We start from the raw sequence: 24,186 nt of genomic DNA, 5'->3' as shown, positions 1-24,186 counted from the left end.
GAGCCACAGTCACGTTTCCGCTCCCTGTCCCAGTGTCCTCGCTCCCCCCTTCCCGGTCCCAGTTCAAACAGGTTTGCGCACTCTTAATGCGTGAGGACACTCGGCGCTCCTCGGACAGAGACGGAGGCGGTGCGCCGAGCGGAGGGGAGCGGCCGGGGGCGGGGCGGCGGCGGAGGTGAGGGGCTGCACGCCGGGATCCACGCCGCTGGGAGGGGGCGGCCCCGGGGGGTAAGGGCGGGGGCTCGACCGGAGGCGGGGCCAGGGCGGGGCCGCAAGGGAGGCCGAACGCGGGGCAAGGGGCCCCAGCCGCTCCGGCCGAGCGCTGCGCTCCCAGCCAGTCTGCTGGTCAGGCCTCCTCCGCTCCGGCCGTCTGGCTTTCGGCCCTGCGGCGGCCAGCCCTTCCCCATGCTGGCACCCCGGACCACGGAGACCGCGGTGCCCATGTCCCAGACCGAGGCCGACCTGGCCCTGCGGTCCCTGCCGCCTCTCGCCACCGCGGGGCCGCCCCGCCTCGGGCCCCCTCCTCGCCGAACGCGCCGCTTCTCCGGGAAGGCTGAGCCCCGGCCGCGCTCTTCTCGTGTCAGCCGCCGCAGCTCCGTCGACTTGGGGCTGCTGAGCTCTTGGTCCCAGCCAGCCCCGCCCGCTCCGGATCCCCCCGATCCTCCGGACTCCGCTGGTCCTGGGCCGGCGAGGAGCCCAACACCCAGCTCTCTAGAGCTCCCCGAGGGCACGTGGGCCGGGGAAACCCTTGTGAAGGCTGCAGACTCCGCTCGTCCCGAGCTCACGGGATCCGCAGGAGGCTCAGGGTCCGGGGAGAAGCCGAGGGTCCTCGATGCCGCGGCCCGCGAGCGGCAGCGAGAACAAGAGGAAAGAGAGGACACAGAGACCCAGGCTGTGGCAACGTCCCCGGACGGCCGATACCTCAAGTTTGACATCGAGATCGGACGTGGCTCCTTCAAGACGGTGTATCGTGGGCTAGACACCGACACCACGGTGGAGGTGGCCTGGTGTGAGCTGCAGGTGCGGCTGGGCGCCCCCTCGGTGGCACCCCGGGATGGGACCCCTTTGGAGGTCATGGGATGGGAGCGCGGGAGGACAGCATCCAGGGAAGGATGTATTTTTCCACTCCAATGCCCAGGCCCCCTTGTCCTGGCCCTGAGGATCTGCCTCTAGGCTGCAGCAGGAGAAACTGAGGCAGGTGGTGGTGTAGTAGGGTGGCTCCTCCACGGGCACGGACATTCTCACTTTAAAGGCTGCATACTAGACCCCTGGAGGCAGAAAATAGGATGGGGAACAGGGTAGGGGAGCCGGTTCAGATCTAGGGGCGCTGGTCCCGGCTTGTCGGCGAGGTGCCTGAGTGCTGCCTGTCTCTTCCTCTCCCGTTCTACCTTCTGAGACTTCAGTTGTGGACTGGCCCGCCTCTTTGCACACCGGGCCACGGTCCTTTCCACCTCCAGGAGGTTTAGGGCAGTTGTGGCATAAAGGGGTCCTCCCAGGCTCCCGGAGCAGTCAGACTTCTGCACTTCACAGCTTCTGGGGAGCTGGGCGGGAGGGGCCGGGACAGGAAATGCCAGCCCTGGCCTGAATCCAGCCCTCCTCATCCCTCAGCCTACCTGGGCTCTCCCTTCCCAGCCCTGCTGAGCCATGGCTTGAGGAGCATGTTGGTTGAAAGGACTTTCACCCCATTGCTTCCACTCTGCCTAAGGGCTTGAAGCTTCTGATTCAGAGTAGGGGACAACCTGGGGCAGGGTCTCTCTGCCATGGCCCTGGCACCCAGTGAGCACTGTGTGCCTGCCAGTGCCACACCCCAGGCTGCGAGCCAGGCAAGGGGAGAGGACCAAATTGGGGAATGGGGAGGGGGGGTATGGCTGTGGTGGGAGCAGTCTTCTGGCACCCGGGCCTGGATCTTTTCTCTCTGTACCCCCTTGCCCCGCTAGCCTTCCTGCCTTCTGTCTGGATCTAGCAGCTCCCAGTTTCTGAGGCCAACCCCCTTGCCGGCCCCAACTCCCTGCCCGCGGTCCGCCTGCTGCCTGCCTGCTGCCAGCCCCTGGGCGCCCCCTCCCGCCCCACTGCCTGCCTGGGCGGCCACAAAGGCGCTATTGAGCTCAGCAGGCGGCATAAAGACGCTTGTGTCCAGCGGGGGGTCCAGGAGGGCTGCCCCAGGCCCAGGTTAGGCGTGTCCTTAAAGCAGCCCAAGGAGACCAACTGGGAATTCGGGGTCTGCACCCTGTTGGGTGAGCAATTCCACCAACCTGACCCCATCCGTGGGCTCCTGTCCTCACCGCTTCCCCAACTCTGCCCCCGGAGCCCGGATCTCCCCTCCACGAGGCCCGCCATGACCCCCATCTCCCCCTCCCACAGACTCGGAAACTGTCCCGGGCTGAGCGGCAGCGCTTCTCGGAGGAGGTGGAGATGCTCAAGGGGCTGCAGCACCCTAACATCGTCCGCTTCTACGACTCGTGGAAGTCTGTGCTGAGGGGCCAGGTCTGCATCGTGCTGGTCACCGAACTCATGACCTCGGGCACGCTCAAGACGTGAGCTCTGCGCCTGGGGGGGGGGGGCGGGGGAGCGGCGGGAGGGCCGGGACGTGTGCCTACTGTTCCCCAAACTTCAGCCCCCTCGTGCTCCACCTCCAGGGGCAAACCAGGCTCGCATCCTCCCCTCCCCCAACCTGTGTGCCTGCCTGCGTGAATGGCAACGTCCACCAAGAGCCAGTCAAGGCTCCCCCTCCCCCGCCCCCTGCCCCCGACCTCACCCGTCTGCCTCTGAGTCCCTTCTTAACGCCTGCCCTCACCTTGCGGCCACCGCGCTAGTCTGGAGCCCCGCCCCAGCCCCTTAAAGACTGACCCCTCCCCCAGCTTTGCCCCTCCGCGCTGCCCCATCTTCATGCAGCCTGGAGGGTGTTTCCTAGCGGCAAGTCCGACCTCTTGGCTGCCCCCTGAAACCCCCTTCTAGGATTCCCACAGTCCAGGGAGTAAAATCCACATTAGCTAACTTGCTCACAGAATCCTAGGGTCCAGCTGTCTCTGTGTCGTGGGGCAAGATCTCCTCCGCCTGGAAAGCCTCCATCCCCTCCACTCTTCACCCTTGAACTTCTGCTCCTCCTCCTCCAAGAGGCAACACAAAAGTTACTTCCTCTGCGAAGCCCGCCCCCGCGCTCTCAGGGCAGTTCGTCATCCCTTCAGGCCGCTCGCACGGCGCCTTGGCCGTGACCCTTCTGCGACTTTACCGCCAGACCCGTTCTGTGAGCTCGTGTCCATCCACCACACCTGCTTGCAGCTTTCCCCGGGGCCCTGCGCCGACCTGGGCTAGGAGCAGGCCGGCTCGGGGGCGGGGCGAGGGGGCGCTCCCCTCCCCGCCACAGCGACCCCCGCCGCGACCCCCGCTCTGCGCCTTCTCGCAGGTACCTGAGGCGGTTCCGCGAGATGAAGCCGCGAGTCCTCCAGCGCTGGAGCCGGCAGATCCTGCGGGGGCTTCATTTCCTACACTCCCGGGTGCCCCCCATCCTGCACCGGGATCTCAAGTGCGACAACGTCTTTATCACCGGCCCGACGGGCTCCGTTAAGATCGGGGACCTGGGTCTGGCCACGCTCAAGCGCGCCTCCTTTGCGAAGAGCGTCATCGGTGCGTCCTTCCAGGAGGGTCCTTACCATTCCTGCCTCCCCCGACCCGTTGTCAGAAGAGAACCTGGGGTCACTATCCACTCTGCCTGTCAAAAAAAAAAAGAACCTGGGGGGACCCCCTCCCCCGAGCAGGGCCCTTGGCGATCCACGGAACTAGGGGCCCCGTAGGAAAGCTGGGAGACCAATGGCATCCCCTCGCCACACCCCACTCGCATACACACACACACACACACATTGTAAACAATGGGTCACCGCACCGCGGTGCTGCCCGGCCTACGGTGCGCCCAGGAGGCGAGCGGGCCCGGAAGGGGGGTGGGACTCAGCAGCCTAATTCCGGCTGTGAATCCTCCAGGGACCCCAGAATTCATGGCCCCGGAGATGTACGAGGAGAAGTACGATGAGGCCGTGGACGTGTACGCATTCGGCATGTGCATGCTGGAGATGGCCACCTCCGAGTACCCGTACTCCGAGTGCCAGAACGCCGCGCAGATCTACCGCAAGGTCACTTCGGTGAGAGGGGAGAAGGAGTTCCAGGGCCCCATCCCACTTTCCTGCCCCATCCAGCTCACCGTCGGTGCCTTTTCCCTCCGTGAAAAAAGCCTAAACACAAGTGAGGGGGGCAGGGAGGGGCGCCCGCCCCCAGCCCCGACTGTGTAGGATGATAATAGGCGCAGTGGCGCGCGCGAGCCATGACGCCCGGCTGTGCGTCCGTTCTCCCATCCCACACCTCCAGCTGCCCTGCAGAGGAGCGGACAAATGTTCTGCCCTGCGTTTTTAGAAACGAGAAAACACAGTGCGCAGGACGCGTGGACAAGGTCACGCTGTCAGCCCGCGAGGGGCTGGGACTGGAAATCAAACCCAACTGTAGCTTTCGCCACGCTTGGGCGACCTCACGCGGCTGCCCGAGGCTGCGGGGCGGGCGGGGCGGAGGGCCTCACGCACCCCTGTCCCCAGGGCACGAAGCCGAACAGCTTCTACAAGGTCAAGATGCCCGAGGTGAAGGAGATCATCGAAGGCTGCATCCGCACGGACAAGAACGAGAGGTGGGGCGGCGGGCCGGGGGGCGGCGGGGGCGCGGGCGGCTGCGGGCTGGGCTCACGGCCGCCCCGCCGGCAGGTTCACCATCCAGGACCTCCTGGCCCACGCCTTCTTCCGCGAGGAGCGCGGCGTGCACGTGGAGCTGGCGGAGGAGGACGACGGCGAGAAGCCGGGCCTCAAGCTCTGGCTGCGCATGGAAGACGTGCGGCGTGGGGGGCGCCCGCGGGACAACCAGGCCATCGAGTTCCTGTTCCAGCTGGGCCGGGATGCGGCCGAGGAGGTGGCCCAGGAGATGGTGAGCGGAGGACGAGCTGTTCTGCTGCTGGGCGTGGAAGGGCCCCCTCCCACTTTCCTGCCCCACCCAGCTCACCGTCGGTGCCTTTTCCCCCCCGCGTGAAAACAGCCTAAACACAAGTGAGGGGGGCAGGGAGGGGCGCCCGCGCCCAGCCCGGACTGTGTAGCCCCTCCCTGAGGCGGAGGAGGGGCGGCTGACCCACCCCTCCCATCACGGGCAGCAGGTGTCTCCCTGCCGCTCCCGCCGGGCGCTCCAGCCTCCCGGGTTTTGTTTGTTTTCTTTCAGCCTCCCCCTGTCTGAGCTCCCGCGGAATGTCTCCCTTCCGCTGTGTCTGTTGCTTTCCCCGCTTCTCTTGTTTTTTCATACTCCATGCTCAGAACCTTCGATTCCTGGGAGAACTTCCCTCTCCCAGGTGAAATGCAAATGCTTCTTCCCGCTTCAGCGGGTTGGTTTGTTTTGCACCTGGATGCATTCCTGTCTTTCACCTGTACCGGGCTATGAACTCCAGGGCGGAGACAGCTTTCTGATTTTCCCGTCTCTACAGTGCTTGGTGCATGGTAGGAGCTCATTATCAGCCCACATGCAAACGGGGCTCAAAGCACTCGCACTTGTATTAGATGTTTCTTGACCGCCGCTGTTCTGTTCTGTCAACCCTGGATGCAGGGTCATGTGAGCCCAGTTTATTGATGAGGAAACAAAGCTCAGAGAGGCTGTGTATTTTTTTTTTAAGATTTATTTATTTATTTGAAAGGCAGAGTTACAGAGAGGTAGCGGCAGAGAGAGAGGTCTTCCATCCACTAGTCACTCCCCAGATGGCCGAAACAGCCGGGGCTGCGCTGATCCGAAGCCAGGAGCCAAGAGCTTCCTCCTGGTCTCCCACGTGGGTGCAGGAGCCCAAGCACTTGGGCCATCCTCTACAGCTTTCCCAGGCCACAGCAGAGAGCTGGATCGGAAGTGTTGGCTGAGATGTATTTATTTGAAAAACAGCGTTAGAGAGACAAAGATCTATTGGTTTAGTCCCCAAATGGCTGCAACAGTTGGGGCTGGGCCAGGAGCCAGGAGCCATCTGGGTCTCCCAAGTGGGTGCAGGGGCTAAGACACTGTAGACATTTTCCATTGCTTTCTGAGGTGTATTAGCAGGGAGCTGGATCAGAAGTGGAGTAGCTGGGACTCGAACCAGCATCCATATGGGATGTGGGCTCTGCAGGTGGCAGCTTAACTGGCTGTGCAACAATAATGGGCCAAGTTTGCATATCTTCTCCTAGGTCCCAAGGAAGGCGCTAGATTTAAACTCAGGTGGTTCAGATTTAAGTCAGATCCCCTTGCCAGCTCCCTTTACTTAGGCAGCAAAGCTTGTGGTTGACGTGGAAGAGGAGGTGGTGAGTGGAAGCTGGTGGAAGGGAACAGACACGGGTATGAAGGCAGAGGCTTGCAAGCTGGATTAGGAGGTCTGAGCGGGGATGCATGGGGGGAGCTACGGGGTTCTCGACAGAGAAGTGACCGCTGCAGAGTGAGACCACGTGTGTGGAGTCAAGAGCCTGAGAGCGTGGCGGAAACGTGGCGGAAGAGCCGGTCTCTGTAGCGTGGCCCACGCCGACCTGAGATCAAATCCTGATCCATCACTTACAAGAGATTCTTGACCTTGGCTCTTTGCTGTGGAGCTGTCCTGTGCATGGCAGGAGGCTGGCTTCTACTCAGCAGTACAGAAGCACCTGCCCTCCAGTCACTACAACCACAGTGTCCCTAGGTGTTGCTAAACGCCCCCTCACCCCGTTGAGAACCACTGACTTCCTCTGCAACCATGAGATGGTCGCCTTTACTCATCTCCCCCCCACCCCAGGGTGATGGTAATGTTAGCAGTTGCTGGTTAGCAGACACAGTGGGTGATCAGTAAGTGGTTCCTTCCCTCCCATATCCTGAGGTCTCCAGAAGCGGGGGTGGGGCGTCCTAACCTGTGTTCCTCACCCTCCCCGCTCCAGGTGGCGCTGGGCTTGGTCTGTGAGGCTGATTACCAACCAGTGGCCCGGGCCGTGCGTGAACGGGTGGCCGCCATCCAGCGAAAGCGTGAGAAGCTGCGCAAAGCTCGAGAGTTGCAGGCCCTCCCGCCCGAGCCCGGGCCTCCGCCAGCAGCGGTTCCCGTGGCTCCTGGGGCTCCCAGCGCCTTCCCCCCTGAGCCCGAGGAGCCAGAGGCAGACCAGCACCAGCCCTTCCTCTTCCGCCACGCCAGCTACTCATCCACCACTTGTAAGTCCTGCTTGAGCTGGGGTCCCTGAACCGGCCTCCGCCCTCCCCCACCGGGCAGTCCCACCCTGCAACACTGCCCCTTACGCTGCCTCCCTGACGGTCAGCCCCTCCTTTCCCACCACTCCTTTTACTATTTTTTGACCCCTCCATCCCCCACCAGCGGATTGCGAGACTGATGGCTACCTCAGCTCCTCTGGCTTCCTGGATGCCTCAGATCCTGCCCTGCAGCCCCCTGGGGGGGTGCCCTCCAGCCCTGCTGAGACCCGGCTCTGCCTGCCCTCGGTGAGAGGGGGGTCATGGGAGGGGCTCGCAGCCATCCCAAACCTAGGACCTATCCCTTCATTGTGAAACCCAGCCCCGTGTCCCTAGAAATCTACCACCCTAGTCCTCACCTGCTCCCATTCTATCTCCCTAGTGTCCCCCCAGCACCTTTGATACCACCTCCCTGGCCCCCAACAGTTATCTGCCCTTGACCTTGTGAACTTTTTATCCTATTTCAGGCGTTCGCTGTGTCCATCCCATGTTCTGGCCCTGGCAGTGACTTTTCACCTGGGGACAGGTATGTTCTGGTATGAGCTGGGTGCCAGGTGGGACATCTGGGGTTCTGAGGTCCCAGGGTCCACCCTGATGCTCCTTCCATCTCCTGTCTCTCCCCCAGCTACGCATCAGATGCAGCATCAGGCCTGAGTGATGTGGGAGAAGAGACAGGACGGATGAGAAGGCCTCCAGGGAGGAACCTCCGGCGCAGACCCCGATCCCGGCTGCGCGTCACCAGCGTAAGGAAGCAGCACGGGAGGTGGAGAGTCACCCATGGGGCTGGGAGGGGCCGTCCGGCGGAGTGGAGATCAGCCAGAAAGGGGGCAGGCCGTGTGCCTGGCACCCACAGGGCAGCCATTCTACTACCATTTCTACTACCGGACTTGGAGGGCGGAGCGCCTGGAAGCGGTGCTGGGCTGGTGGAGGGGGTGCGTGCGATGAGGGCGGAGGGCTTGACCGCCTCCCTCTGCTGACCCTGAAGGTCTCCGACCAGAATGACAGAGTGGTCGAGTGCCAGCTGCAGACCCACAACAGCAAGATGGTGACCTTCCGGTTTGATCTGGATGGGGACAGCCCGGAAGAGATCGCAGCTGCCATGGTGAGGGGGAGCAAGATGAGGACAGAGTGGACCTGGGGCAGGAGCTTCCTTCCTGTCCACTGCCGCCGCCGCCTCAGATCCCACAGCAGGGTTTTGTCTTGCTTATTAATTGATTTTTTTCTGTGAAGGCAACTAGCAAGTAGAATGGTGATTTATTTAAAAAGAAAAATGTTGGTTTATTTATTTGAAAGGTAGAATAAGAGAGAGAGATCAATCTTCCATCTGCTGGTTCACTGCCCAGGGCTGGGCCAGGCAGAAACCAGGAGCCAGGAATTCCATTCTGGTCTCCCACATGAGTGGCAGGGGCCCAAGTAGGGCACTGTCAGCTGCCTTCCCCGGTGGATTAATAGGAAGCTGGATGGGAAGTGGACTAGCCAGGACTTGAACCTGCACTCTGATCTGAGAAGTCAGCATCCCAAGCAGCAGCTTAGCTACAACACTGGCCCTGTGGCACGGGTTCTTGAAGCACTGGCCGGCACTCCCAGCGGTGACACCAAAGACCTCTCAGTCTCCGAGTGGGAGATTTCTGAGGTTTGGCTCCCTGGAAGTTGCTGGAGCAATCTGACACTAACATGGCACACAAGTGCTGCATGCGGAAGTGCATGCTAGGTGTGTGGTACCATGGCTCTCGGCCATGGGCAGCCACGGGAAGAAGTGAGACTCAGCCAGGCTGGGCGGAAAGAGAAGGAAAACAGTGAAGGTAGAAGAGGCATGGCCAGCTGCAGGGGCACTGTAGGCAGAGGCGTTCCAAGTCGTGAGCGACCTGGGGTACGGGGCTGGGAGGACATGAGGACACCATCGTCAGAGGGGAATAGGGATCCCAAAGAGAGCCATGGAAGGTGAGGGTGGGGCCGGCGGAGGGGCCCAGGCTATCCACGATCATGGGAGTTAGAGTGGGACACAGTGAGAGCAGGCTTTGTGACGACCATTCTGCTCTGGGATGTAGGTAGGGGTTGGGGGCAGAGGACTCAACCGGGTACCAGACACATGCAATCTGATATGGATGAAGGTGACGGTAGATGACGGGGCAGGGGAGGAGGAGTGGCTCTGAGGGTTGTTTCAGGAAAGTCCATTGTTCTGTAACCCAGTAACCTGTTGAGGTGGTGCAGTGCGCCTAGTAGGTGCTCAATAAATATTTGCTGAGTTGATGTGATAGGGAGAGGGGGTGTCAAGGGCAGCTTGTCACTTGGAGGTGCCAAGGGGAGTAGGCTGCCCAAGGACAGAGAAAGTTGGAGATGAGGGGCTTGTTTAGGGGTCTTGGCCAGGACAAGGTCCTCCAAGGTGCTGGGATGGGTGTAGTCAGGCAGGGCTGGAGAGAGGTGGATGCAGGAGTTGTCAGTACCAAGCTGAGCGTGAAGGGAGATGGCCCCGCAAAGCCGCGGAGGCCTGAGGATGTCTCTCCGCAGACGCCGCCTGTTCTAGGTCGGGGCTGGGGAGGAAGGTGCTGGAAGGACCCAGGGACGGAGGAGAGAGGCAGCGGATGTTGGTGTGGGTAGAAACCGAATGAGAAGGGAGTTTCAAGGAGGTGGCACTGGAGGAAGCCCGAGGCAGGACCACAGCGGCACTGGTTTCGAGGTCTTTGTGGGAGGCCAGCTTCCGCGGAGTGAGGGCGGTGGATTCCAGCCCCAGGGGAGTGAAGGGGCGGGAACAGGAGAAATGTCAGGCTCCAGGAATGCTCCCTAAAGCATCCTCTCCGTGCTACCTGGCACGTACGGCTTAGCACCGGCCCTCAAGTCACCGTCCTTCCAGGCTCCCCCCTGGCCTCACTGGCTTCTGAATGATCCTCGGAATCTTCTTGCCTCTGCCTCTGTCTGCTCAGGGGTCTCGCCCTGAGAACTGGCTCTGCTGGACCCCCAGATCACTCCGACTCCGTACGGCCCAGGGAGCCGCCCCTCCAGCCCAGGGTCCATTCATTCCTCTCTTCTCTCCTTGTTAGTCCGCCTTCCATCCTTGACAGAAGAAGTCCCCTGAGACTTGGATCTGCTCTTGCTGATTTTCACTGCAAATCTTTCTTAAACACCATGAGTAACTGGACTAAATACATTTTTAAAATTCTTTACTTATTTGAAAGGCCGAGAGAGAGAGAGGGAGAGAAAGACAGAACTCTCCCATCCACTGGTTCACTCCTCAACTGAAATAGCTGGGACTGGGCCAGGCCTAAACCAGGAACCATGAACTCTTATATGGGTCTCTTATATGGGTAGTAGGGACCCAACCACTTGAGCCATCAGCTGCTACCACCCAGGGTGTGCATTAGCGAGAAGCTGGACTTGGAGTGGAACTGGAACTCGAACCTGGCACTCTGGTATGGGATGCAAGTGTCCCAAGTGGTATCTGTTTTTTGTTTTGTTTTGTTTTTTGACAGGCAGAGTGGACAGTGAGAGAGAGAGACAGAGAGAAAGGTCTTCCTGTGCCGTTGGTTTACCCTCCAATGGCTGCTGCAGTGCGCTGTGACCGGCGCACCGCGCTGATCCGAAGGCAGGAGCCAGGTGCTTCTCCTGGTCTCCCATGGGGTGCAGGGCCCAAGGACTTGGGCCATCCTCCACTGCACTCCTGGGCCATAGCAGAGAGCTGGCCTGGAAGAGGCGCAACCGGGACAGAATCCGGTGCCCCGACCGGGACTAGAACCCGGTGTGCCGGCGCCGCAAGGCGGAGGATTAGCCTGTTGAGCCATGGCACCGGCTTTTTTTTTTTTTTTTTTTTTTAAGATTTATTTTATTTGTTTGAAAGAATTACACAGAGAGGTAAAAATATACAAAGAGATCTTCCATCCACTGGTTTACTCCCCAGATGGATGCAACAGCCGGAGCTGAGCCAATCCAAAGCCAGCAGCTACTTCCGGGTCTCCCACATGAATGCAGGACCCCAAGGACTTGAGCCATCTTCTATTGCTTTCCCAGGCCACAGCAGAGAGCTGGATCGGAAATGGAACAGCCGGGACTCAAACTGGCACCCATATGGGATGCCGGCACTGTAGGCCAGGGCTTTAACCCACTGTGCCACAGTGCTGGCTCCCCCAGTGGTATCTTAACTACAGCAAATGCCCACCCCTCTGCAGAATGTTTAGTGGTTGCCTGTGGCTCTAGAGTACCGTGCACATTGTGAACCATGGCCTCTGAACTCCACAGCACTCTCAGTTACACTTGCCTCCTCGCTGTTTGAAGGCTGTGCCGTGCCTTTCGTGTTTCCAGCCAGCACACTGTTCTCTCTGCCTACATTCTGCTTTCTCCTCCTCCTGACGGACAGGCTGGGGCAGAGGCAGGCTGGGCTTCCGTGGAAGACCTGAGTTCAGATTTCTGCTTCTAGCCTGTGTGGATGTCAGTTGCTCAGCAGTAAGACGCAGGCGATGCATTTTGCTCTGCCAAGATGTTCTGACGGAGTGGTGATAGACGGCAAGTGCCCACACAGGATGGGTGCTCCAGAAAATGTTGCTTTTCTTACTCATGCTTCAAGGTCAACTCTGAAGACTTGTTCTGTGAGATTGTCCCAGCTTCTCCCCACCCCCAGGGTTCTATGAACTGTTCCATCTTTGGGATAGCATTTTTTTTAATTGTAGGGGAAATGGGCCCGGCGCTGTGATATAGTGGGCTAAGCCTCCACCTCAGGTGCTGGCATCCCATATGGGCACCGGTTCAAGTCCTGGCTGCTCCTCTTCCAATCCAGCTCTCTGCTGCGGCCTGGGAAAGCAGTAGAGGATGACTCAAGTGCCTTCCCAGGCACATTAGCAGGGAGTTGGATTGGAAGAGGAGCAGCTGGGATTCCCGCTGGTGCCCATATGGGATATTGGCGTCCCAGGCAGCAGCTTTACCTGCTGTACCACGACACCAGCCCTGGAGTAGCATTTGCTATTGCTTTGCTCATAAGGGCCTTCCCTGTCGTGGGCCGACCCGGTGTCTCCTGAAGTAGATTTTGGACTTCATCAAGGCTGGAGTGGTCTCGTGCTTCCCTGGGTCTCACAGTGCCTAGCGTGATGCGTGGACAGAACCGGTGCTCAGTGGTATCTGTGGATGTTAATGTGACACTTACCATTTAGTGCCCTGCTTTACCTTAACTTTGTGGCTCATGAGTCCTATGAGACCAGGAACCACGTACAAAAGTATATGGGGCAATAGTGGGAGGAACTCAGGCTCTGGTTTGGGTAGGCCAGGATTCAAATTCTGTGACCTTGGGAAGATGGAACTTAACCTCTTGGAGCGCTGGTTGGCTGACCCCCAAAATGGGGATGTGAGTGTGGCCCCCACGCACTTGTGGTTGGAGTTGAACATGGCCGTGGATGTGACACGGTTGGTTGTGAGTGCGTGCATCCTGTCGATGTTGGCTCCTCTCCCTACCCCACACAGTACCTGGCCCACAGCAGGCACTCCTCACGTTGGTGATTGGCAGAAGGAGTGGTTTGAAGGGGTGGCCTCTAAAGACCAGGAGGAGGGAGAGAGGGATGAGTCAGGTAACTGAGGTCACCCTCCCCCTCCTGTTGACCTTGTCAGGTGTATAACGAGTTCATTCTGCCCTCGGAGCGAGATGGATTCCTGAGCCGGATTCGGGAGATTATCCAGCGAGTGGAGACCTTGCTGAAGAGAGACACCGGCCCTGTGGAGGCTGCTGACGATGCCCTGGGCCCCCAGGTCAGACCCCGTGGACGTCTGCAGGAGGAATGGACTCTGCTCCAGGGTTCACCACTCTGCCCTCAACAGTCTCCCCTGGATCCAACTCCTTTGGTTCCTTAAAACACTGGCTGTTTGCCCACTTGAGAACGTTATGAAACTCATTGACTCTTGTTCTAGAAAAATGTGTTGAATGCATACTTTTAACTTGTTATTTTGAAATAACTCCAGACTTGCAGAGAGAAGTTGCAAGAATCGTACTAAGAACACCTAGATAACCCTTTACCCAGATGTGCCAGTTGCTGGGGTTTTGCCACGTTATCTTGCTGTTCCTCTCCCTGTGCTGTATAATGTACCCTTTTCCCCCGGAACTCAGAGAAAGCTGTAGGCACGCTCCTTTACCATGAACATTGCAGCACACACATTTGGCATCCCCAGCCTAACAGCCCCGATCTGAAACCTTCGCCTAAGTCTGCTCTTCCCGCTGTGACCAGGGCCCCTTCTCTCCTCAGGACGAGCCAGCACCACTGCCTGCCCTCCCGGGCCCCCTCCCAGACCCTAGCAGTGGTAGGTTCTGGGTTCTGTCCCTGCTCAGCCCAGCCCTTGGGGTGCTCCTGGGAAGGGCGCAGGGTCTGGGAACTGGAATCTCAACACGCCCTCCTCCTCCGCAGAGCCCCCGAGTGGTGCCTCCCCGGAGCAGAGCTGGGCAGCCTTCTCCACCTCCCCAGCCCCTGGCACCCCCTTGTCTCCTGGCACCCCCATTTTCCCAGGTCCCATCTTCCCCATCACTTCTGGCCTCTCCCTGTTCTCCCCCATCGCCCCTCAGGTCTCCCCGAGCCCTGCTCCACAACCCCCCGGCTCACCACTCCTGTTTTCCTCCAGTGCGCCCCTGTTTCCCGCCCCATCCTCCCCACTTCCCCAGAGCTCCCTCCCACCTGGTGCTCCACTCCCATTCTCTCCCGGTGCCTCCCAAGTCACTTCCAATCCCGATTCCTTCCCTCCCAGCCCCTCCCCGCCTCCCTTGGCCCCCCCTACCACCGCCCCCCTCCTCTCTCTGGCAAGTGCCTTCTCCCTGGCTGTGATGACTGTGGCCCAGTCTTTGTTGTCCCCCTCACCCGGCCTACTGTCCCAGTCTCCCTCAGCCCTGCCGTGTCCCTTACCTAGTCTGCCCTCTGCCCCTCCTTCTCTCCCCCCTGCTCCTCGTGGCCAGGAGGGCCCTGCGGAGGCAGAGGCAGAGAGTGAGGTGAGTAGGGACCCCGGGGCAGATGAGGGAGGCTCCATTCTGGATCGCTTCCTTCCTCACGGCCCCGCACTGTTCAGGCCTGCCCAAATCCTGCTCGGCCACTCCTGGGTGAAGCGAGACTGGCACCCATCTCGGAAGGTGAGACCTCGCCAACCACGGACTTGCCCCTGCCCATCGTCCCCACCCCACTCTGTGTCGCCACTGACTGCTCTCCCTCCCTCCCGCCCTGTCTACCTGCAGAGGCAAAACCCCAGCTTGTCGGGCGCTTCCAAGTGACTTCCTCCAAAGAACCAGCTGAGCCGCAACCCACAGCCCCAGCTCTCTCCAGTCCTCTGCAGCTTCCGACCCCCCAGCTGACCTCAGAGAGCTCCGACACGGAGGACAGCGCTGCAGGCGGGCCAGAGACCAGGGAGGCGCTGGCAGAGAGTGACCGCGCCACCGAGGGCCTGGGGGCTGGAGCTGAGGAGGAAGGGGACCTTGGGAAGGAACCCCGAGCTGGTGGTAGCCCCCCAGCCCTGAGCTACACCAGCCCGGTGTGGATGAACTGCTCCTACAGCAGCCTGTGTCTGAGCAGCGAGGAGTCGGAGAGCAGCGGGGAGGACGAGGAGTTCTGGGCCGAGCTGCAGAATCTCCGGCAGAAGTGAGTCTCCCGGGAGGATGGAGGCGCGACCTTGGGCGAGCAGGGTGTGGCCAGCCCTCTCATGCCCCCTTGCTGCGTCCTCAGGCACTTGGCCGAGGTGGAGGCACTACAGACGGTACAGAAAAAGGAGATTGAGGACTTGTACAGCCGCCTCGGGAAGCAGCCCCCGCCGGGCATCGTGGCTCCGGCCGCCATGCTGTCCAGCCGCCAGCGCCGCCTGTCCAAGGGCAGCTTCCCCACCTCCCGCCGCAACAGCCTGCAGCGCTCCGAGCCCCTGGGCCCTGGTGAGACGGCGGCCGCCCAGCTTCCACCTTTCTCCTGAGACTCCTTCCCTGCCGGCTGGCTCTTCGTTCAGGCCCTGGGGGTCTGCCCCTAGTTGGGGGGACTAGCCCCCTCCCTCATGCAGTGCTCTCCTTCCCCTGCCCTGCCCTCAGGCATCTTGCGGAAGAACTCTCTAAGTGGCAGCAGCACCGGCTCCCAGGAGCAGCGGGCAAGCAAGGGGGTGACATTCGCCGGGGCTGTGGATGTTGGCAGTGGCAGGATGGTGAGGGCAGGCCCGAGGGAGGGAGAGCCGAGGGCACAGTGCCTGGCTGCGGCGTCGCCCCCTCCCAGCCTGGAGGTCTTCTCAGCGCCCTCTCTTTTCCCTCCAGTGAATTCAGTGCAGAAGCCAGGTGTCCCCCCACGCCAGGGCCCACCATGGGGCTTGTGCTCTCAGAATCTGATGCTTTTCTGATCAACACAACTCAGCAAGGAAGACCCCAGCGCTGAGGGGGTGGAAGGCCAGGGGGGCATGGAGGAGGCAGCTCCATTACAGTGAAGAGCCAAACGTGGGGAGACCGCTGGCTGTGTATGGGGTGCCACTGCTGCAGCCCACCACCCCTTCCCAGCCAAGGGTCAACCACTAAGCAAGCCCACCCCAGCCCAGACGCTTGTAGAGGGCCCCCTCCCAGGCGTGCGCACACCACAATCAGCAGCAGCCAATAAAAGCTCTGGAAACAAGGACTGCGACTCTCTGGGCCTTAGGGGCTGTGGGGTGAGGCCAGGGGAGGATTGAGAGGGCCTCTCACAGTGGGAGGCAGGGGTGTGAGCTGTCCGGCTTTGTGGCTTCCTGTCACCAGGGCAGAGGACGCAGCAAGGTCAGTGACCCGCCTGAGTGGACATCCTCTCCAGATCCCGCCCTAGGCCTGGACACGCAGGCACCCGTGAAGTTAAAAAGAATGGAGGCTGCTGTCCCCTACCCCTCGTCCACCCCTCTCTCGGGGTGGCAAAAGGCAGTGAAGCTAAAGTGAGTTCTTGTGGGCAGAAGACGGAAGAGTGACCCCTCAGGTCCTGGTTCAGTCTCCAACAGCCTAGTGATCTCTCCCTGGAATCAGGTGGAAAGATCTCACAGAAAAAGTAACTGTAGTTAAACATTTACAGCTCGCTGGGGCACTGCCACTGCCCCAGCCACGGCCTGGGGAGCTTCCAGCCCCTCTCATCCCCCACACACTCGCTGGGCTCCGGAGAGATGATTCAGTTTATTATGGTTAACCGGACCCCACCTTTCCCACATTAGGCTGCACAGAGCTGCCACACCCACCCGCGAAGCAGCTGGGCTCCTAGGAGGCCAAGGGCTAAGCCACCAAGTCAGAAAGTCCGAGAAAAGCCAAGGTCACACACCTCTCAAACAAGGAAACCAATTACAAGAAGGCTCAGTCACTGTACACGGTGGGAGGCGAACAGTGGCCCCCGACAGTGGCCACACCCCCAAGCCTCCGGCTTCTTGGGCTCAGTCATGGTCCAAGGACTCTAAGCAGGCCAGCGATGCTGTGAGCAGGTCGACGGGGTCACGGGGCACCATTCAGGTCGAGGGGCTCCAGCAGGCTGCAGAGGCGCGAGGCCCGGCCGGGTCAGGGTCCTGCCGCCCTTGCCTGAGCCCGCGCGCGGGCGGCTCTGGCCTCGTCTTCCAGCTCATCGAGGAAGCGCTCCTGGGACACGGAGTAGAAGGTGTAACCGTCTGGGAGGAGGGTTCAGGAAACTACTTGGAACACGCGCATTCCCTGTTTCTAGACTTGCCCTCCCATCCGCCCAACCAGCGATCCCAGTCTCCCAGCCTAGCCCTGACCCCAATTCCGTTAACACATCCCATTAAAAGCACCCTAGCAATGACAACGTCAGGGTGCTAACTGCATTTCACCCAAACATCAGACGCTGGGCCGTCCTCCTACTCGCTTCTGTGCCCCTTCCCCTGCTGACTCCCTGAGTCAACATCCATGACGGATACAAATAGCTAACACCAGGGCCCCGATGCCCAGGCCAGTCACGATGTTCCGGGTCCGACGCTGCGGCAGCGTCTTCTGCCACTGGGCTAGCTGCACCTGCCGCATGAAATGTAGCTGCGCGGGAGACAGTTTATCCCGAGTCGGGTCGATGCGCTGAGCGAACGGGGCCTTTTCACTCTTAGCATCGCGAGGGTCACCGGCTCCAGACGCCGCCATGTTGCCGCTCCGCCCTTCGCAGTCCCTGGGCGCGAGGCTCGCTGGGAATAGTAGTCCTTGGCCGCCGCAGGGGACGCTGGGAGTTGTGGTTCGCGAGCTTTTTTCCGAGTAGAGCCGCGGCTTGGCAACACCGGAAGGGTGGAGGAGGCGGGAAGCGGTCTGCTTTCTGATTGGCTGAGGGGACCGTGGCCGTTGGGTCGCGTAAAAGCAGTGGCAGGCGCGAGGCTATGTAGGGAACTCGGTTTTCCTCAGACTGGAGACGAGAACAAGGGACCCGGGTTGTGATGGAAGATTCTGGAAAGAAGCAAAGGGGGCCGGTTTCTGGGTCCAATGAACAGTCCTGGTGGCCCAAAAGGCTTCTGAATATGGACGGAGCTGCGAGGCCAAGGGTGACCCCCGTCAGTGACTTTCAGTTTGGGGCTGTTGCCACAGAGACGATCGAAGACGCCCTGCTTCACCTGGCCCAGCAGAACGAGCGAGCAGTGCAGGAGGCGGCGGGCCGGATGGGCAGCTTCAGGGAGACACGGATCGTGGGTGTGGCCGCAGGGCTGGGAGCCGGGTGTAGCGGGTTTAGGGGAGACTGGGGCATCTCTGACGACCGACCTTGGGATTCCGTGTATTCAAATCATTTCCTGTTAGCACCTCAGGATCCGGAGCGCCCTGCCCTCGCTCTCTTCCCTGTCAGAGGCTGGTCTAGAGCGATGGAATAGCCATAGGGTCCTTTGCCCTCCACCTAGGTGCAAGCCTTGGGTGATGGTAGGGCAGTTAAGCAAATGACCAGGTACAGGTATGACTAGATAAGTGACAGAGAAAAGTGGCTTTTGTGGGGACTGAAAGGCGTGATGGGATGGTAGGACAAACAAGGAGTGGTTCAGGCATGGCGTTTGGGGTAGGCTGGTTGGCGGAGGTGGAAGAGGGGGCATTGCCTCTGTGTGAGTGAAGCTTGGGTGCCTGCGGGTAGTGGAGCCCACGCTGGCCGGAGGTGTGGGAACCGTGTTGAGCTGAGACCAGAGAGGGCTGACGACGTTCCACGGGAAGTCTGAACGCCAGGGGAGGCGCCAGGGGTAACGGTTATCTTGGAGGTGATGTAAGGGATGGATCTGACCAGAGACGGGAGCCAGGCAGGCCAGGGGCGTCTCGGTAGTCTGGGGGACAAAAGAGGTGGATCAAAAACAGCGCCGAGACAAAGTCTCAGGTTCTGCTGTGGGTCAATTCAACAAATGAAGGAATCGAGCGTTCTAGAGTTGGGCCTAGGAGACTGGAGTGTGGCGGTGCCCTAAGACACCCCCACCCCCCCAAAAAAAAGAACAGGAGGAAACAACTTTTGTTTGGGAAAGATAAAGAGAAGCCGGCCCACTGAGGCTCCCTGCGTAACTCGTGTCCTAGAGAACTGGAGTGGGACGAAGAGTGGGAAAGAAGGGCAGGCTGGGGAGACGGGGAGAGAAGCGGGGGCCTTTGGAAGCCGGGGGAGGGTCTGAAGCAAGGTGATGGCCAGCACCGCTCACGCTTCAGCATTACCAACAGGATAAGGCCGTGCTACTTAGCAATTCGGGAATATTCGCTGACCTTTGTGATAAGCTGGGAAAGGGGGAAGCCAAACTGTGGAGCAGTGGGTGGGTGAGACAGGCTTTTCCAAACTTGGCAGCGATGTGGAGGGGAGAGGTGGGGCCTAGATTAGCTCCTGGAAGATCTGAGTATGTGAGTGGGGGAGGTGTAACCCTCATCCATCTCACTTAAGCCAAGCTCTTGGTAAACTAAGATGGAAAATAGAAACAAATGCGCAGGTAACTCAGGTGGAAGCCAAGAGAAAACCACTCATCTCTGCACACACAGTGAACAAAACTAAGAAATGCAGCCCACAGTCCAGCAGACAGCAGGCCCAGCTAATCACACACAGTTAGGTGTTCTGAGGGAGCTGAACGGCCTCAAGTCACCTGTTCTGCGACTGGACACTGCTAGCAGAGCGGGGGGCTCTGATGACAAGGTTTCAGGCATGTGTGTAGTGTGTCTTGCAGATTAGGTTAAACCCTTGCGTGCTAGCTTGGTCTTTTCACAGGGCTCCTTTTCCCTAAGAAAGTCAGATTTTCTCTGAAGATCTAAGTGGATGTGTAACTGCTGAGCAATGCTAAAAGTTCCTAGGTCTGAGCCGGCGCCGCGGCTCACAAGGCTAATCCTCCGCCTGCGGCGCCGGCACACCGGTTCTAGTCCCAGTTGGGGCGCTGGATTCTGTCCCGGTTGCCCCTCTTCCAGGCCAGCTCTCTGCTATGGCCCGGGAGTGCAGTGGAGGATGACCCAAGTCCAGGAGAAGCACCTGGCTCCTGGCTTCCGATCAGCGCGGTGTGCCGGCCGCGGCGGCCATCGGAGGGTGAACCAATGGCAAAGGAAGACCTTTCTCTCTCTCTCTCTCTCTCTCACTCACTGTTCACTCTGCCTGTCAAAAAAAAAAAAAAAGTTCCTAGGTCTGCAGAAGCTTCCTTTGTTGAGAACTGACATCTGCCCCTCCTCCCACCCTCTGATGAGACTGCAAGCTAAAGAGAATTCTAGCTAGGGCTGTTCTTTCAAAGGGACCCGGAGGCAGGCTAAAATCTTGCCCAGGTATCTCCCTGCCTTCCCAGTGATCCCCTCCCCTCAGATTGGGCTGAGATCCGTGATTTAGGGGCTGTTTCTGCAAAACACGTCACTCCACAGTCACAAAGGGAGAGGCCCGGCCAGCGCAGGTTTACCCAACAAGCTGGTGGTGGAGAGACAGTGTCCAGCTGTCAGGTGAACTGTGTTTGTGAAGCAATGGGGACTCTCAGAGGGTGGTTACTAAGCAAACAGTGTCATAAAGAGTATTGAAGCTCCAGCAGGCACCTTTCTGTTCCTGCCAACATTCCACTGAACACAGAAGAGGGGGTGAAGGTTTTTATCTGTCCAAAAATCGCCCTTGAAACTGGGAGTTCCCAGCATGCTGCAGGGGCCAGTTAGAGCAGCGGGTCTGTTTATGTGTTCCCGGCCAAGCCTTTTCGCAGCTGAGACCCACAGGAAGGCTGCAGGGCCGGAGGGGGCCTGGCAGGCCTGTGGTTGGCAGCACTCAGCCTCCCCTTCGTGCCTCTGATCTGCCTGCTGGCAGCAAAGGGAGCGGCTCGGCCCGGTTGTTTCAGTCTCATCTTTCTCACCTCCTGACCCTCTTCCCTCGGCCGGATCGCGGCTTTTATACGACGCCAAGAGTTCACAGGGCGGTTTTGGTTGCACCTCGTGAATTACGTTCTTCTTTCCTGTTTTGGCAGAGTTTGTTTTTCTCCTGTCTGAACAATGGTGTCTGGAGAAATCCGTGAGCTACCAGGCTGTCGAAATCCTAGAAAGGTAAAGCTCCGAGCACCAGGCCGTGTGACTGACGCTCTCAGAAGCACCGCTTTGGCCCTTCTTATTTACCAGTGTGGACTGCTTGGCCAGTTGATACCAGCGAGGAGTAAACGCAGCCTGGTTTGCAGTGCAGGCTCCCTTGGCTTTGTATGAGTGTGGATCGCCCACCCCGCCCTTCCTCCCGCCCAGGTTTATGGTTAAGCAGGCAGAGAAGATCTGCAGGCAGGCCGCGGTGCAGCTGAGAAGCAATGGGAAGACAGAGTCCCCGAACTGGAGAGTCCTCAAAGAGCAGCTTTTCAGCAAGTTTGTCCTCCGGCTCGTGTCCTGCGTTCAGCTGGCCAGCAAACTTTCCTTCCACTACAAAGTAAGCAGCTCGGCTGCCCCCGGGCACCTTAACTCAGGTGGTGATGCCAGAGGCTAATTAGGCTTCCTAAGCACACCTCTGCACACACACACAGCCACACAGAGGCAGTTCAGTTCTGTTCCCAAGGTAGAATTGCTGGGCAGGTGCCATCATTCACACGGGTCACCTTTCCTCCCCTTGGACTCAAGGACAGTTTACATAAAGTGCCTGAATTGCCAACATACCTATCAGCATTAAAGGCAACCCACTACATTGGTAAAGGATAAAATGTTCCCACATCACTACCCCGCACCTGTACAGTAAGACTTGTCATTCAACAAAAACTCGAGTTTCTCCTACGGTGTCATGGCAGCAACAGGGAACATACGGCCCGTGCTCTCAAGCAATTTATCATCTAATGGGAAAAGACACACAGGCAGATAGTGTGCCAAAGCGCTCCGAGCGTCCGTCAGCCTCGGACAGTCCAGGAAGTGCCATTAAAAGGGCAGGGGCGTGGGAGGGAGACTCAGGTCCTGGAAGCAGCATGTGCAGCAGCTAAGGGAGGCAGAGCTGACGGGCAGAGCGGAGGGGGGAATTCCTGGGAGAAGACTGGCGAGGAAGGTGAAGGGTTCAGTGTGCTGCGCCAGGCTCTGCGACCTTTATCCTCACACCCTCTCTGTCTTGTTTCCGTTTGCCCAGATAATCAGCAACGTTACCGTCTTGAATTTCCTCCAGGCTCTGGGGTATCTGTACACTAAAGAAGAACTGCTGGAGTCAGAGCTTGACGTTCTGAAGTCTCTGAACTTCCAGATCAACCTGCCCACGCCCCTGGCCTACGTGGAGATGCTCCTGGAGGTGTTAGGTACTCCACTAAGTGCGACAGGGAAGGAGGCTGCAGACTTCCCCGGCAGCCCGGGGTCCGGGAGCGGTGGGCAGAGCCCGCCGGTGAGGAAGAGGAGGAAGCCTGAGACGTCCCTCTGGCACTGTCAGGGAAAGCAGCCCAGAGGTCTCAGCGGCTGGTTTCTATGTGGACCCGCCAGGCATGCCCCAATGCAGGATCAAAGAGTTGACTTCATAGAGAGAAGGAGAGGAGTAAGATAAGAGAGAACAAATATACTTTATTGTATGTACACAGTAGATGGAGGTTTCTCTGCCTCTCCCTTTGTCCTTCATAACTGACCTGCTAAACAGACTTTTTATAGAACAGAGCGACCAGGAAGCACGAGCAGCTTAACAGCTTTATGTCACAAGACACCTGTGGCTGTGATCAGAGATGCACTTAATGCTTCCTCCCTTGCCCAAACTCCGTGCAGGCTACAACGGCTGCTTGGTGCCAGCCACACAGCTGCATCCAACCTGCTTGACCCTGCTCGACCTGGTCTACCTGCTGCATGCGCCCATTTACGACAGCCTGCTCAGGGCTGCCATCGAGAACTCCACGCCCAGCCAGCTCCAAGGGTAAGGCAACTCCTACAGGCGTGGCTCCTTCCAAGAACAGGGGGTAGAGGACAGACCACAGGAACCGGGGGGCGGGGGGAGCAGAAGGAGCCTCGCAGGCCTCCGCTTCACGGGTACCCTGCACAGGTGACCTGGTTTTCATTAACTACCAAGATGTTGTTTGGATGCAGATGACTGAGCCCGATCGGGAAAACCCTAAAGGCTTTTACTCCTAGGTTTAAATTACCTCAAGTAATTAACATATTTTTCTTTCCTAGTTCTGCTTATAACCTGAGATTCTTAGACTGCTTTCAGAGTCACTGAGGGGAACAAAAAGCCAGTCACAGGGCTGCAGCTTGGACAAAATGTCTGATTACTGTGGAGTCAGATCGGTCGAAAGCCTCACGGTTACATTTGTTAGGAAGCCGGTCAGACCCAAGGCTCATGTTTTCATCCCAGATGAACAGGGAGGCACGAGGGGCCGTTTCTCTCCAAATCAAAACACTCCAAGATGACCAACAGAAGACTTGAAAGATCAAGTTTCATTCTAGCTCCAAAATTAATATGGTTTTAATCACTCAGGGAAAAGTTCGTTTCAGTGAAGGAAGACTTCATGCTGTTGGCAGCAGGAATCATTGCAGCAAGTGCTTTCATCCAAACCCGTGAGTGCTGGAGCCAGGTACGCACCACTGCGCAGGACCGGCATCGGCAGCATTCAAGGGCCAGAGCGCATGCCCTCATCAGCCCGCAGAAGATAAGTGCCAAGCCCCCGGGCTAGGATGTGGGCGTAGGCTGTGGGGGGAAAACAGTAGGATGGGACTGAAACTGATGCAGTTCGACACAGAGGCCCACAGTGGGCTTATTCAGTTCCCTTCAGGGCGATGCCCACTGCTGTGGTCAAGTCCAGTAAGAATATTCTCCCAAACAGCACCATGATATTTCACAAAGTTTACCTTCAGCGGAGGGAAATGTTTAGCTAACAGTGTCAGGGCAAGGGATTCTACTTTGGCCATTGACAAACATGGGAATCTGGATTTAATCTTCCCTGTAGGTACAGAGAAATGAAACAATTTACATTTGGCTTGTGAGCACATCCCAGGCCATGTGTGTTTGTGAACTAACACATGTTGAGATTACTTAGTAATCAGAAACCTGTCTGTTTCTGAAGGTTGTGGGGCATCTGCAGAGCATCACTGGCATCGCCTCGGAGAGCATCTCGGAGTTCTCTTATGCAATCCTGACTCACAGCGTGGGAGCCAGCACTCCAGGGCAGCAGCAGCCTGTTCCTCCCCACCCGGCGGCCCGCGTTCTGAGGGCTGCTGCTTCCTCCAACACATGAGGCAGGCTGAACCCACCAAACAAACAGCCTCCGTCAGGCAGCCATCCCCGCCGTTTACTTTCACACGAGGGCACAAGGGTTCCAAGTGTCTCTTTTGCACTCTATTTTGTATTCCAATTCTGTGCCTATTTTTATTTTTGTTTAACAAGCTATTTCCTTAACCTAATTTCATTAAGAGGGAAACATCAGACATGTTCAGTATTTACTGGCTCAAATATAGACCATCCAGGGAACCTTGCCTGAGCATCTTAAAGTTAATTTAACATCTGTTTTGTTACTGAGTGCTTTAGCTCTCTGTATTCAGAAGTGTTTTTTTTTTTTTTAAAGAAAGAAAAGGAACCCATCTTAAGCAGGTTTCAATTTCCATGTACCTGCACTTGAAATCTTTTCTCCCAGAATACAAAGCACTCTATTTGAAAGAAAAAC

The 24,186-nt window shown here is 58.6% G+C and overlaps 3 protein-coding genes across 4 annotated transcripts; 2 read left to right on the top strand and 1 right to left on the bottom strand.

Annotated features, from left to right (window-relative positions):
* The first annotated feature begins 405 nt into the window (after positions 1-405).
* WNK4 (WNK lysine deficient protein kinase 4) lies at positions 406-15,813 on the top strand. Of its 2 annotated transcripts, XR_009864245.1 has the most exons (18): positions 406-1,020; positions 2,362-2,534; positions 3,404-3,624; positions 3,976-4,133; positions 4,578-4,666; positions 4,740-4,956; positions 6,936-7,200; positions 7,361-7,482; positions 7,701-7,759; positions 7,859-7,976; positions 8,219-8,335; positions 12,820-12,957; positions 13,449-13,503; positions 13,608-14,179; positions 14,257-14,317; positions 14,420-14,819; positions 14,904-15,363; positions 15,470-15,813. XR_009864245.1 is itself a non-coding variant. In XM_062174855.1 (17 exons), the coding sequence occupies exons 1-17, from the start codon at positions 406-408 to the stop codon at positions 15,139-15,141; spliced, it is 3,618 nt and encodes a 1,205-aa protein (XP_062030839.1). In that variant the 3' UTR covers positions 15,142-15,813. The 2 variants fall into 2 exon arrangements, 1 of the variants encoding a protein (XP_062030839.1); XM_062174855.1 differs by having other exon boundaries at positions 14,904-15,813.
* A 506-nt stretch (positions 15,814-16,319) lies between these two features.
* LOC133746695 (cytochrome c oxidase assembly factor 3 homolog, mitochondrial) lies at positions 16,320-17,334 on the bottom strand. The gene is made up of 2 exons (XM_062174928.1): positions 17,083-17,334; positions 16,320-16,815 (listed from the first exon to the last, which is right to left on the bottom strand). The coding sequence occupies exons 1-2, from the start codon at positions 17,294-17,296 to the stop codon at positions 16,709-16,711; spliced, it is 321 nt and encodes a 106-aa protein (XP_062030912.1). The 5' UTR covers positions 17,297-17,334; the 3' UTR covers positions 16,320-16,708.
* Positions 17,335-17,485: 151 nt separating this feature from the next.
* CNTD1 (cyclin N-terminal domain containing 1) lies at positions 17,486-24,133 on the top strand. The gene is made up of 7 exons (XM_062174899.1): positions 17,486-17,830; positions 20,566-20,641; positions 20,831-21,005; positions 21,684-21,846; positions 22,298-22,442; positions 23,004-23,100; positions 23,590-24,133. Exons 1-7 carry the CDS (start codon positions 17,581-17,583, stop codon positions 23,758-23,760), a joined length of 1,077 nt encoding a protein of 358 aa, XP_062030883.1. The 5' UTR covers positions 17,486-17,580; the 3' UTR covers positions 23,761-24,133.
* The last annotated feature ends 53 nt before the right edge of the window (positions 24,134-24,186 follow it).

The sequence above is a fragment of the Lepus europaeus genome, chromosome 18 (genome assembly GCF_033115175.1).
Source record: "Lepus europaeus isolate LE1 chromosome 18, mLepTim1.pri, whole genome shotgun sequence".
In the NCBI taxonomy this organism is placed as follows: domain Eukaryota; kingdom Metazoa; phylum Chordata; class Mammalia; order Lagomorpha; family Leporidae; genus Lepus; species Lepus europaeus.
Note: the sequence above shows the minus strand (reverse complement) of the source record. Positions and strands in the feature narration are given on the sequence as shown.

Excerpts from the sequence above, each read along its gene's own strand:
- LOC133746695 (XM_062174928.1), bottom strand. The coding sequence starts at position 17,296 with ATGGCGGCGTCTGGAGCCGGTGACCCTCGCGATGCTAAGAGTGAAAAG. Across the intron at positions 16,816-17,082 it reads GGCCCTGGTGTTAGCTATTT|ACGGTTACACCTTCTACTCC; the intron begins GTATCCGTCATG and ends CCCTCCTCCCAG.
- WNK4 (XM_062174855.1), top strand. The coding sequence starts at position 406 with ATGCTGGCACCCCGGACCACGGAGACCGCGGTGCCCATGTCCCAGACC. Across the intron at positions 3,625-3,975 it reads CTTTGCGAAGAGCGTCATCG|GGACCCCAGAATTCATGGCC; the intron begins GTGCGTCCTTCC and ends TGAATCCTCCAG. Across the intron at positions 8,336-12,819 it reads AAGAGATCGCAGCTGCCATG|GTGTATAACGAGTTCATTCT; the intron begins GTGAGGGGGAGC and ends TGACCTTGTCAG.
- CNTD1 (XM_062174899.1), top strand. The coding sequence starts at position 17,581 with ATGGAAGATTCTGGAAAGAAGCAAAGGGGGCCGGTTTCTGGGTCCAAT. Across the intron at positions 17,831-20,565 it reads CAGGGAGACACGGATCGTGG|AGTTTGTTTTTCTCCTGTCT; the intron begins GTGTGGCCGCAG and ends CTGTTTTGGCAG. Across the intron at positions 22,443-23,003 it reads ACGCCCAGCCAGCTCCAAGG|GGAAAAGTTCGTTTCAGTGA; the intron begins GTAAGGCAACTC and ends TTAATCACTCAG.